This window comes from Centruroides vittatus, unplaced genomic scaffold (genome assembly GCF_030686945.1).
Source record: "Centruroides vittatus isolate TY-2023 unplaced genomic scaffold, ASM3068694v2 contig_970, whole genome shotgun sequence".
Taxonomy (NCBI): Eukaryota; Metazoa; Arthropoda; class Arachnida; order Scorpiones; family Buthidae; genus Centruroides; species Centruroides vittatus.
In genome coordinates this window covers 1,304,342-1,318,519 of record NW_027122643.1, presented here as the reverse complement: position 1 = coordinate 1,318,519, position 14,178 = coordinate 1,304,342, and the positions used below count along the sequence as shown (strand labels likewise).

Below are 14,178 nucleotides of genomic sequence, written 5' to 3'. Positions count from 1 at the left end.
GACGAAAAACACAAATTTTATATTTACAGTAATGTACAAAATAATCCACTTTAGAGTTACAATTAAATATGCACAACACTAATTCCAACAACAACCGACTATTCCCGTACAAATTCGTCGAAAGAACTCCTTACGAACAAACAGACTTGTAATTAACAAAACCTCCGAGTCAGGAACAAGTTCATACACAAACACGTAACTTCCCACGAGAGAGTTAGTTAGCACCTCGATAACGACGATCTCCCTTGATCCGATCCGATCCGATCACCTCCGATACGATCACACCATCCGATCCGAACTCCGTACGAGCTCGATCCGAGCTTAAATAGTCGACGGCGTTCGAACCCTGCTCCAATCAAATTTGAATGTTCCCGCAACGGCCGCCAACGGTCACTTCCCGCCGGCCAATCGTCCGATGGTTGACGATTCGAAACTTAACGGTTCTTCCCACGGAAGTTCCTAACGGTCGTTTCCAACGGCCGATCCTAACGACTTTTCCGTTATGACAGTTCGTTATAACAAACAGGTGGGAATCGCGCGTCTTGGCGATTCCATACCTTACACCTCCGCGGCCAAGGATCAAACTGAGCTTAGCCCAAGCCTGTTTGATCCAACAACACTCAGCAATTTTACAAATGTCCGTTCGTGCGGACTGACCCTTACCTCCGGTACAACCGGGCAAACTCGCTATAACCCGCGCACAGAGATGCCTCGCGATAGTGTAGGACCCCTTGGATCCCCGAGACCTATCCGCGCGGGTCCCCCTACGAGGAGGTCGTCCCCGTCGCCTTCGGCGCGTCATCCGGTTTTGTTGGTCACCAGATGTCGCTCGGCCCTTCTCACGGAATTTGGGTTTCTTACCGCGAGCTCGGTTGTGACCGTTGTCCGTCGTTTTCCGGACCGGCGATATGCCTCCCTCCGGACTTAGCACGTGTGTGGGTGGTTCCGATTGGCCACTGGCCGCGCCCGCCGTGGCCCGAGACCTCCGGGTCTCTTCACCGCTGTGTTTTCTTTGAACCCGAGTGACGGTCGCCAAGATCACGTTCGCCTGTTGCCCAATCAATCCGGCCAAGTCGTCCACGGAATGACACTCCTTCGTAGCATCCAGAGGCTCATCCCGTGTCGTATTCGGTAACCCTAGCAGCGGTTCGCTAGTTTCCCCGATCGCTCGTCTTTGGTCATCGGCGTGTTGCGCCAACTGCGTCGCGGGTTCCCGGCCGATATCTCCCAAGTCGATTATTTCCCCGACGCCACAATTTTGACCCTGAGGCGTCCCAGCTACCCCATTCTTTACTGCTCTGACTCCCGGCCTCCCTTCATCAGCGTCCTCGCCCTCCAGTTTCCTGTTCGCGGCGGGTCGTTCGCTTCGGCTATCCGATTCGCTACCGGAATATCTCCTCGCAATAGGAGTCGCGTCCCCTGCTTTATTTTGCTCAGACTGCGCCCTCCGCTCACACTGGGCCGTGCGCTGCCGCTCTTGTGTCTGGTCAAGCGGTCCTATGACCATCCCCCGGTTTTTGTCGTCGGGCGGCTCTCGTTTAACCGCCTCGCTCGCTTCCACGAACATCCCCGCTACCGCACTTAATATACTCTGCTCCTCAGCTAATTCCCTTTTTCTTGCCTCGGAATCCGCTTTCTCTCTCGCTTCTACCAGCGCTCGGAAGTCCCTTTCCGTTAAGAGAGCGTCTGTCGCTTTCCCTAACCTATTGGTGATCGCACACGTCACCCGTGCCGATCCTGGCGTTTCTTCGCGTCCTTCCTCCCACAATCCAAGCGGTACTGACGCTAGGCCTGCCTCTACCTGGTGACCGAAGGCTCCAACGAGTTGGCTTTCCTCCTTCGTTCCCGTCACCGCTTTAGGGACCCATGACTCCCTTAACCCCGACGCTTCCGTTCCCGAAACGTCCTTAACTGGGGGACCATTTCTGCCGCTTACTGTCTCAGCTTCCTTCAGCGACCTCCCGACTTCGGGTTGGATATTATGAACTGCCTCCTCCCGTCTTGCCGCGACTCCACTAGGCTCCCTAATGTCCCGGTCTACCTGTGAGCTGCGCCTACTTTCTACTCTTAGCATAGGGACTTTGGCCACCCTGACCCCCGCAATTCCCGTCCTCGATTCGGCTACGTACGTGGGCCTTCCTTCTCCCCGCATTGCCTTGACCCGATCCTTTGCTTCCCCGCTCCCCGGTGGGCAAGAGAGTTTAGATGCTCTCACCTCCACCACCACTCGGTCCGCTGCCTTGGGTCGCATACGTTCGGCGTCGTCGTCTACTTGCCTATCAGAACACCCTCTTTTCTGCCGGTCAGTTTCCCTTGGCCTATCCCATTCTACCCGCGGCCTGTTTCCCGACGAGCTTGTTCTATCCCCGAAGTCACGGTTCCCCTCGACTTTAAGTCCTTCGGATCGTGTTTGCCGTTCCTGCCGCCTCGTATCGTCTAATTTTCCGGTGATCGTAGTAGTAGTCAACTGTCGTAACTTCAACTGTTCTAACTCTATCTCTGCTCTCCTCGCCGCTTCTGCCTTTGCTTTTGCTTTGCTCGCCGCCTCGATTTCCGCGATTCTCTCCTTGCTCGCCGCTTCGATTTCCGCGATTCTCTCCTTGGTCGCCGCCTTGATTTTCGCGATCTCGGCCCGTAACTTACGTGCTTCGAGTTCACGACTCGACCTGCTTGTCCTACGCGCCGTTCCCTGCTTGTCGTCCTCCCAGTCTCTAGCCTCTAGCTGCCGCGATTTCGCGCGTCTAGGCATCTCTGTGTGCTAGCGAGAAACAAATAATTTACCTGGGTCCAATTGCTGGTGATGCTCTGTACGTACGTCTGCTTCTCTGTCGTAGCTCAGTTCTTCCGATTCTTTGGAGTATAATCCAGGATAATCCAACGTAATCCAAAGTATCCAAAATATCCTGTCGAGACTGCGCCAGTAATGTTCAAAATAACCACTCAGTCGGTTTGACGAAAAACACAAATTTTATATTTACAGTAATGTACAAAATAATCCACTTTAGAGTTACAATTAAATATGCACAACACTAATTCCAACAACAACCGACTATTCCCGTACAAATTCGTCGAAAGAACTCCTTACGAACAAACAGACTTGTAATTAACAAAACCTCCGAGTCAGGAACAAGTTCATACACAAACACGTAACTTCCCACGAGAGAGTTAGTTAGCACCTCGATAACGACGATCTCCCTTGATCCGATCCGATCCGATCACCTCCGATACGATCACACCATCCCAGCCGATCGCGATACGAACTTAAATAGTCGACGGCGTTCGAACCCTGCTCCAATCAAATTTGAATGTTCCCGCAACGGCCGCCAACGGTCACTTCCCGCCGGCCAATCGTATACTAAATGGAATGAAGTGTTAGTAGCTTATAAAGTCTTAACATTTTAGTCTCCAGATATTTAATATTGAAAATTTAATCTTTTAATAATATTTGAAAACTTTTAACCAAACTTTATTATAATAAAGGTAATCTTCTGTATATCATAGAAAATTTTAAAAGGAAATATTAATTTTTATAAATTATTTATATTATTGATTTGCATGTATAAATTATTACTTATTCGGGTTACGATCTTTATTTTTAGAAAACATGATTTTGAATTCTCAATGGTGGTTGTCACTTAACGAGAGAAAATTATAATAGAAAATTGTTTCCATTTAATAAACGAATTTCTAATTTGATGAGATATGTATGCATTTGTTTCTAAACTGATGAACTAGAAATGTTAATTTCTAAAAATGAACATTTTCCTAATTTCTATCATTCAAATTATACAACTATTAATTTCTATACATTACAATTTTCTCTTTATTTCGCAATTTAATAAATATTTGATTTGAAACATAAATTTAAATTTATAATTAAAATACTTAAATATATTATTTAGTAATTAAGATAACATAGAAAATGCCATAAGTACACCCAATCTTTTAAAATTTTTCATATTTTGTCAATATGTTATACTTTCAACTTGACAATTGCAAGCATTTCTAATGATCATTTGATAGTAATTACATGTGTCAACATACATGATATCCACACAACAATGGATGGAATCCAGCTGCTTTCACTTTCTAATATACAGTTAACTCAGATATGTATCGCAGTTAAATCGAATAATCTCGCATTCTGCACGTTTACTACGTCATTAAAAACGCATCGATAGTATTTAATTGTAAATTTTTGATATTAAAATCGTGTTTAATTCTTTTCGTGTACACAGAGAACAATTATTTCATATAATTTTCTTAGATTTTTATATCAAAATATGCTATTAAATAAGTTGTATAAAAAAATAATAATTAAATCGTAAATTTTAAATAATACGTATTCAGTAACATAATGCTTAATTAAAATTATAATATTATAGTTTATAAAAAGTATAATTATATGTTTTATTATAAAAATTGTGCATCTAAATAAAATATAATAACAGATGGAGTTGTAAGCATTATTTTCCTATTTACATCGTGTCATATTCTTCCGGTGGAGCAAACTATCCAGAAGAATTTCTCTTCTCATCTCTGGAATATTTCCAAAATCTATTAAGTATAGTAAAATATCTGTTCGTGCATCTTTCTTCGCGGGATTTCGAGTAAAAATCGCTACTACACAACTTATTTCTACCTGAAAACACGAATGTAAACTATAACAAATTGGACATCAAAGAATAACAAACAGATAGAAAGTTTGCTATTGAATATTCTTATTTATAGCATAACTTTATTTGTTTTTATTCAAGAAAGTATACTTTAAAATATAGATTTATTTCTTTGAAAAAATTAAATAAGGATAGATGACAATAAAACTGAAAAATATAGTTTTAATGTTGTGATAACTTTTTACGAGTCGGCCATATTTATTTTATTTTGTAAGTAGCCTATATTGAAAGAGATAATGCAATGTATAGAATTGAATATTTTTCATTAAAAAAATAATAATAATATAATTATATCTGTACAGTTATAGAATTGCTCATATAATTCATAGAAATAATTTAATATTCAAGGAACAATCATTAAAATGAATAGCATACTGGGAATGAACATGTGTTAATCTCAGAAAACTATTCAATTACTGAACTATTCAGTTAATATTCAATAGTAATAAACTATTGAATATTAAAATTAATATTCTTAATAATATTTAAACGTAAAGTAATAATTCAAGTAAACTTATTTATTGTACTATCTTAATTTAAATATATAACATATAAAATCTGTTTAAAATGCATAATTTATAAAAGAAAAAGATAAAATATGCAGAAATCTGTAGACTTAATAATATTTAAATAAACTTTGAAAATTAAATTAATAAAAGAAATTTACATAATTTATGAAAATTTATTTTAAAAATATCATAAAAATGAGAAAGCAAATAAAGTATTAAAGGTATTTAAGATTTAATTTATATTTAATAAAGTATAGCAAAATAAAAATAATAATACCTTAACATTTCGAGTTTTATAATCTGACATCACAAATATAATTTTAAATTAATTTATAAAATAAATATAATTTTAATTTCCTATTTTACTATAATGATAAATTTATTATAAAAGTCATTAAAATTCGAGGTTTAACAAGAAAAACTTTCAAATATATAAAATGTTAAATAGAAATTTTACTATTTTACTACTTTATTTCTACTGTTTCCGGAATAAATTAGATTAAAATTTTTTATTCAAAAATAATATATATAAACAAATTTATTGTATTTAAGATTCAATTTATTAAAAAATTAATTAATTTCTTTTTATAAATGAATTATTTTTGTATATTCTCTTTTTAAAAGCAGAGAGAAGAAAGAGGGTAAAACAGTCAAAAGAATGGGAGGATAGATTATTAAAAAATATGAATAAACATGGACTGAGAGATGCAGATGCAATGGACAGAAAACAGTGAAAAGAACATTTTCTATTGATAAAATCCTACGTATTGAAGAAACTTCTAATGAAGAAGATTGTCTGAATGTAAGATTTATACGAAAATATATAAGAAAAATTGAATAAATCAAGAAAATAACTTAATTATGCTTTCATTAATTATTTTTTAATATCCAAATAGAGAATAAAGAATATCCATTCTTTAAAACAGATAATATAACAGAAAGTTATATTATTTTCATAATATAAAATGTATTATTTTATATTATGAAAATAAAATAACTTTTTACACAGTTTATAAATCAAATCTCTAATTTAAAATGCTCGTCGGTAGCCGAGTGGATAAAGCCACTAATCAATGGTCGTGGGTTCGTCCCTCATTAACGGGCTAGCCATGTATAAATTCCCGTGTTTTCTTCACTTAAACAGGGATTAATTTTTCATAAATCTGAAAGTCAACCCCCGGTAGATTGTCCATAGTGTTACGTTGCGTTATTTCATTAATCCAATCTATAATTTAAAATAAATTTAGTTTCAAATATTAAAATATTATTTTAAATAATTCATTCTATTACTTAATAACACGAGTATATTTTTATAATGCTTATAATACCTGCAATTGTCTTACAGTCGAGTGAATAACTTGAAAAGTTACATAGTAGTTTTGAGCAATGCTTTACTATAAAAAATTCCAGACTAATATTACGGAATTTCGAATTAAGCTTCAATATGTGGTAAAATAAAACCTAGAAAGATAGATTCGAAAGTACAAACGATGCCGATTGCTAGAAGTTAAGGGCTTCTGATCTCTAAAGAATGAAAGTTACAAAGCATTATCCAATTGAGGATACTGTACCTGCAACTGAGATGTTACATCGATATTGAACTTAAAAGCGAAGATAGCTTGTAAAACTATAAGTAATTTGAAATCTCTAAGGACTTTGACTTTTTTTAAATTTAAGTTAAGATTAGTCCATGAAAAAAAGTAGAAGAAAATAAATTTTAAAATTTTTATAATACATGTATCAGTTTTTCTTCTTTACAAAATGAGAATTTAAGAAAAATATTATCCAAGAAAAAATTTAGTTGAAAATTAGTTTAGTAGTCTAATACTTTTTAAGTCCGGCACTGTTTAATGTGAAAAATATTCTATAATCTGGATAAAGGACTCTACGTGACTTAGATAAAGAGGAAAATTATCTTCAATAGATTTTATCTGACACGAAGGTTATAAAAGTAGATTTAAGCCTTCTACAGTAAAAAAGTAAGGAATCTCTCAAAGGAACAACCACAATTAGACGCTCCTATTTTGTTGACCTGATTTATTCACTGAATTCTTTACATTAGTTTTTTTCTTTCTAAAAAACTAACTTTTAGAGAAAATATAAATTTAGTTTTAATTTCTTCAAGATTAAAAGTAATTTAGATTAAAATATCTTTGGTCATTAAATTTTTTACATTATGGCAATTTTATCCTCAATATTTACGACTCATATAATTTGCAAACTCAAAAGTACTACATAATTTTCTTAAGATAAATTAGTAATTTATAAATTATAAATTTAATAAATTTGTTTACTCGTCTCTTGTAATAACAAATCTATTAATGTAGCCATTATTATCAACAAGCGCAGCAGCGTTATAGATCAAAGATATAACGTACAAATTGTAATAACTAATAACTTGCAAGTTAGTAGAATTATCTGATCTACTGCCATTGATGAGATAATAATATTTTAATAAGAGAACAGCATTTTGAACCGTAATATTTTTCATCTCGTTTGGCAACAAAATGAGTAATTTTATTATTGCAAATGCCTTTTCAAACTCGATCAACCTAGATTCCGCACGTTAACAATCTCAGAATCGCACTTACATTAACTTATTGATAACACTAATCACCCTTCCAACAAATGCTTCGTGCATACCTTAGGGGTTGACCGGTAATGTAATATTCATCCATGCCTGAAGCACTGACTTCATTCTTCATAGCTGTCACTAGATAAGAATTGTCGAGCTACTGTGCACTGTTACAATAAGAACGATAACAACATTTCACCTATTTTTAATGAGAATTTTTTACTGTTCAGCCATTTCGCTCCTCTGTGATTCTTAGAATTTTATTACAGAAATATTCATAAAGAATAAAAATAATTTAGTCGTGTAGATTTTGTGCCGTTTACAATATAAAATTTTTCAAATCTTTTCGTGAAGTTTCATTGTATCGTTTCCTTTCACTTTTTCACATTAAATTCCGACAATGTTTTACTTTTTTAATTTCATGCTACAAAAAACATATTTGATAATATATGAATGTATTTTTGTGTTTCTATGTGTACAGTATATAGGCTTATATATAAATTACAATTAAAAAAATTGATTAAAAGTGTGATTTTAAAGGAAACTGAAGATGCTAAAAATAAACTATTATTCACTAATAAGTTTACATTAAAAGACATACATTTTAATGTCATCTTTAAAGAGATTTATAAGTACATAATGATTTATAAAGTCATCTACGATAATAGAATCACTTAAATATTTTTCTAATGGAAATTTTATCGACAATTTTTTATGTAATGAAAAAAATAAACGTCATTGTACAGATGTAATATTTCTACCAGCATAAGTACTCTACGAAATAGCCTGTTGGTCATGTATATTTCTTTTTCCTTTACTGTTTTTGTAATCTAACGATAAAATCCAACAAGAGACTCGCATGACTGACATACTGGCTTAAGCAAATTGACCATAGACACAGCAGGTTGATAATGTTATCTTTAATGGATACAGAATTAGAATTACAGGCAAACAATGAATTGCGATATATCTCTGGACAGGATAATGACTTCCTGCTTGTAATGTATACGGAACTAAAACAAATTTACTTCTGTCCACACCGTAATTTGTTTCCGTTAAGTCTTGTATCGGGTTTTTATAATGGAACATTTTTTTAAATTTTAAAATTTTTCTTATGGCTTAAATATATCGAAAATTCGTAATGGATTTTAAAAATTTTGAAATGACTTATACGAGATTTATTAAATTCGTTTCTACTAAGCTTACTTATAACAAATTTAAATTATTATCGAAAGAAACTAAAATTTCGATGCAATATTGAAATAAATTTATCAACAAATTAAATTGAAAATTCATGTTTTTAATATATTTCATAGTATATAATAATCAACCAAAAGTAAATAAAATTGTACTTCAAAACTAACTCTTAAATAAACAAAAATAAATATAAAAGTGACTGTTGTTTATATTAAAATTTCTTTTATTTTTAATATAAGGTACTATCAAAACAAAGCTTTCGATTTTAAGTAAATTTTCTATCATATAGACTCTATATAAATAAATTTTATCTAAAAACATTGAACTCTATAATATTTTTTGCGTAATGATTATTTATAAAATATTAAAACGAGATAAAAAGAAAAAAATATCCATTAAATATCATTCTAACGAAAAAATGAAGTATTTTTTCACCATATTTGGTTCTATTAAAAAAACTTTACTCTTTTTTATGTGCGTTAAAGTGATGTTTAATTATAGATAAGCCCAAAAAATCCTATTTACGTTACATTTAATGAGTTTTTAAAAGTATTTATTGTTAATATATATAAAAGCATTCGATTATGTACCGAGGAACATAGTTATAAAACTAGGTTCTATATATGTTGTTAAACTTATTATTTGATAAAACTTCTTTATAAGATTTCAACAGTTAATGGAAGAAAAATAAGCTCTTATTCAATTTAATAACAAACAAAACATAGCAATTTTCTCTGATTTATTTCATTTCTAATAAAATGATATTTGTACTAAAATTGCATCAGTGTAATTAGATTAATTTTCTCTTAAGTATTATCAATTGACTAGATATTATTAGCAAAGAAAAGTTTAAACTTGTTTACTTTTATTCTATGAAATAGTAAGATGAATTGATTCTTATACATTCAGTAATTTTATCATTAAAAAAATAGCCAGAAATATTTTTGAATTTTAAATTATTTTTTAATAATTTTATATAGAAAATATTTATAAAACGTATAAAATGCTTTTATTGCTAATAAAATTTACAATTATTAAAGAAAAATTACTACAAATTATTCTATATTAGATCCGTTTATATGTACTTTATAATATTTTAATTAATATTTTTACGCATAAATAATAAAATAAACTAATTAAAATCTATTGTGAACTATTTTTTTAAAGAATTCCTTAATGAAATAGAAAAACACATTTAAATTTTAGCACTTTATTAGCCCGCCTGTAGGTTTATTTGTAATTTGGTAAGAGATTTTATACATTGAAACATTTTATCGAATTAAAATTTTTACTTTTTTAACATAAAAAATAAATTATTTATATTAAGAAGTTAAAAAAACTAATAATAACTTTTATTAATCTCTCTAAGTTTTGTATAAAATAATTTCTGTCGGTTAATTATTCATTTTTAGTTGGTCATAATACCAGATTAAAATATTAAACCTTTAATTTCAAAAGTAAAGTTGCAGTTTACATTTCTTTTATAGCCAGCATTCGGGATTAACTAATTAAACAAAGCTTTAGGATTACTTTAAGGGAATGTGACTACAAACAACAAAAAATTAGCTTAAAAATGAAAATATTCTTTAATGAAGTAGACAAAAAATTCTCTCCAAAATGAATCAATGAGAATGAGGGAAAAAGTAACCCAAAAGAATTTTTTTTACTATAAATTTAATATGTAAAATTAATATTAATTAAATATTAACAATAAAATAATATACAAGAAATATATTTAAATAAAAAAACGAACTGTAGTAATTATTATTTTTATAATTTCAAAATATAAAATTTTATTAAGTAAAAACCATTAAAATTAACTAAATAAATTTTGAATAAGATAAATTATTTAAATTTAATAATTTAAGTAAAAAAAAAAATTAAAAATAAATGAAGTACTTAGGATCAAAAATTAATTACAAAAGAAAGAATGTTCTTCATTAATAATTTTATTATTTTTGTTTTGTAAATTATTAATTATTTTAACTTATTTGCGTAATATATCTACTTTAAAAATTACCTTTATATAAAATTAATTTTTAAAGATTTATACTATATTTATTTAATCATTCAACTTTAATTTTATAACGATATTATTATTATTTTAAAGATATTTTATATTAAATAACGTAATATAAACAAATAACTTGTATATTTATATACTTTACAAATATATCTGTAAAATTTATCAGATATGTTGTATAATATTTCAGAATTTCGAGATGTTTTCACTCACCTGCTCTGACTTGAACGTTCCTGCTTGCTATAGTACCCACACTATTTGTTGCTGTACAACGATATACAATAGCGTGGATATCCTGTCTATATTCTTCGGCACGAAAAGGGTGGAAGACTAAAGTACCATCTAAACGGATATGCCTTAGTCCACGGACATCTGTTACAGAAGCTCCGTCTTCGGTAACCCATTTTACAATTGGAGTGGGATTCCCATAAACCGAACAGGGTATCACTGTACCTGTGGTATTTAAAAATTCTACTTGTTTCGGTGGCTCGTGTATGAACTGTGGTCCCTTTCTATTTGTGTTTGTCATCCTTCTTCCTCCTGTTATAAGAAAGAAACTTTTTATTAAAAAAAATAAATTAAATTCTCTCTTTCTTATCGATGTTTTCTTCACTTTTAATCTTTCCTATTAAGTTATAAATACATTATTTGGTAATTTAAGTTAGAAGACATCAAAGTATCGATTTCTAACCAGTCAATGAATAAAGCCACACCTCATCGACGGTTTTGTTCTTAGTTTTATTTTTTTCTCCCCTTCTTGAAAATTTTTTTTCTTATTTTTCTGAAATTTTGTATAACCGATAATTATTGGATAATACAAGAGAATCAATATTTTGTTCTCTTATTTACATTCTTGATTACACTTGATTACTTCATTTAAAATTGAAGTATGAATTTCTTCCACAACCGCTCTTGAAAACTTCACAGAAGCTCCGTCAAATTTTTAAAAATTAAGAAAGATGTAATTTGAAAATGCAAAAATTTATACGACAAAAACTAAAATTAGTTATAAAAAACTTTAAATATAAAATTTGAAAAAAAGCAATGCTTTCTTCCTTTCATCAATTGATTTATTTTATTTATTCCGATTCGTCTTTAACGAAACTTAAAAATCATATTTAATAAATACATTAATTCTCTTTACAACTTTAATTCGTATTATGTTTAGGTAAATTAGCTTTTAAATATAATTTAAAACATAAGCAGTTATAATTTTAATTGCCAATTTATATTCTTGAATATAAATATATAAAAATTTAAATAATATTTTTATATATGTAAAAAAAAGTTAAATATAAACGAAAAAGAATTAATATTTTATTCATATAAAAATTTTGAGTTGAGAAAAAAATTATAGAATAATATTGCATTGAAATTCTCTTCAATTGTATCAATAAAAGAAAATAATGCGAGTAAAATTTATTCAGCGAGTTCTCTTAAACTGTTTAAATTCTATTTTAAATTGCAATAAATTAAAAAGGTTTGAAATTTAATTTTAAACATTTATTTTTAAATGCCTAAAGCTACAAGTGACAAAGTTTAGCCTTTCATAACTCTGTTATTAAACTCTTTAAATTCCGTAAGAGAACGTTTTGGTTTAAATCATGGTCGATGTAAGAGGAAAAGTATGCGTCAACCATTAATAAAAAAAAAGACACGGCTACAAACATTTCTAGTTGATTTATGGTCATATTTAAATAACAGGAGATGATACAAAGTATATTAAGAAGTGTTGCAAGGACACGAAAGGGCTATCAACACCTGCTAAAAGAAATTCGCTATTGAAATATGTAAGGCGATTCAAACACGGAAATAGTGCATAGCTATTTACTAGCTGGTAAGTTTGCTATGCCGGTGCACCTAGCTAGGAAAATTATTCCGTGTACGCCGTTGAAGCAGTAGTCTGTGACACTTCTCTCTAGCCACCTGTTTGTGACAAGAGTTCCCTATATGAAGCAGAATCCTGTCATGTGTAAATTCTTTGGAAACACACTGGGGATGCATTAGAGGTAACTTTCTCTGAGAAACCATTTCGGAGTAATAGCTGCTGGAAATTGCAATAAAGAAAAAGAATGACCTTATATGTTTGTATAAGCTTTATACTTAGAAACCTTACCTAAACTTAAATGAATGGTGCTATGGTAAATAATCTAATTGTAAAATATTGCATCAAAATTGTTCTTTTTCAAGATAGCAATTTGGAAATTTAAACTTTTGCATACTGGGGAAAAATAATAAATTTTATTCATTTATTTTTGCCGCATTTTTTCAACTTTTAAAAATATATCTCTTATAGAAATCCTACACACGCATTAAATTCTAATAAAATATAACGAATTAAATAAATCTATAAAGTTTTAAAAGCGTCTAAATTTGTTTTATATTATTATTATTTTTCTAAATATATGAATTAAAAATTGCGCTTTTAAATTTATTTGAAGAAACAAAAAAAAAAAAGAAAAATTATCGGAATGACTCGTAACGATATATAACGCGCACGCTTAAAATTTTTCAATAAAATAATTTTATTAAATGAAATAAATCGAACTTACCACACACTCTATAGAAAATAAGTATTAACGATACTAAACACAATTTGTACCACATTTGTCCAGGCACACTTTAGTTCGGAGATAAGTTATCTGTAAAGACACAATGTTTGATAGTAAGAGAAACACGGGATGAAGAGAACCAAATGAGAAGTTGTAGCAACGGTCCTCTATCGACGTTCACTCATACTACTGACTGGCAGTGTGGTCAGCCAACACTGTATTCCTTAACCTGAGCGCCTGCGCTGTGAGCAGACATACACAATTCGCCTATGCTGTCGCCTTACTTTCAATGTTGTTCCCAGCTGAACTAATCAAGAGTTAGCAATGGACTTAATGAACCATTTGTCAGGTACATCTGTGCAGCGGGGTTGACAAGACAACTAGGGGACCAATTTCCCTCACTAATGATCAGTTAAGGTTCAATGAAATTGGATGGTAGAAAAGGTGTGCTCAATCTCTCTGATATCTTAAATAGATAAGTTGGAGTAAAAGCTGTCACTTTTCGATTCTGCTAATGTCAGCCGTACATAAGTCTGATTTGATTTTTGTAATAATAACTTTGTCTCATTTTTGCTTCATTAATTTCATTTCTATTCACTTATTACTACAATTTCAGGTGAGTCGTAATATTTATGTCCGTCGTAAA

At 31.3% G+C, this 14,178-nt stretch overlaps 1 protein-coding gene across 3 annotated transcripts in view; it reads right to left on the bottom strand.

Moving 5' to 3' along the window:
* LOC136985422 (cell adhesion molecule Dscam1-like) overlaps positions 1-13,708 on the bottom strand; it is a 108,251-nt gene extending 94,543 nt beyond the window's left edge. For all 3 annotated transcript variants that reach the window (XR_010882342.1, XM_067282700.1, XM_067282701.1), the window contains exons 1-2: positions 13,533-13,708; positions 11,194-11,520 (exon numbers count right to left, since the gene is read on the bottom strand). Coding sequence is in view for 2 of the 3 variants with exons in the window: in XM_067282700.1 (XP_067138801.1) it covers positions 11,194-11,520; positions 13,533-13,587 (382 nt within the window). In the remaining variant the exon portion in view is untranslated. The remainder of the gene's footprint in view (positions 1-11,193; positions 11,521-13,532) is intronic.
* Between the last annotated feature and the right edge of the window lie 470 nt (positions 13,709-14,178).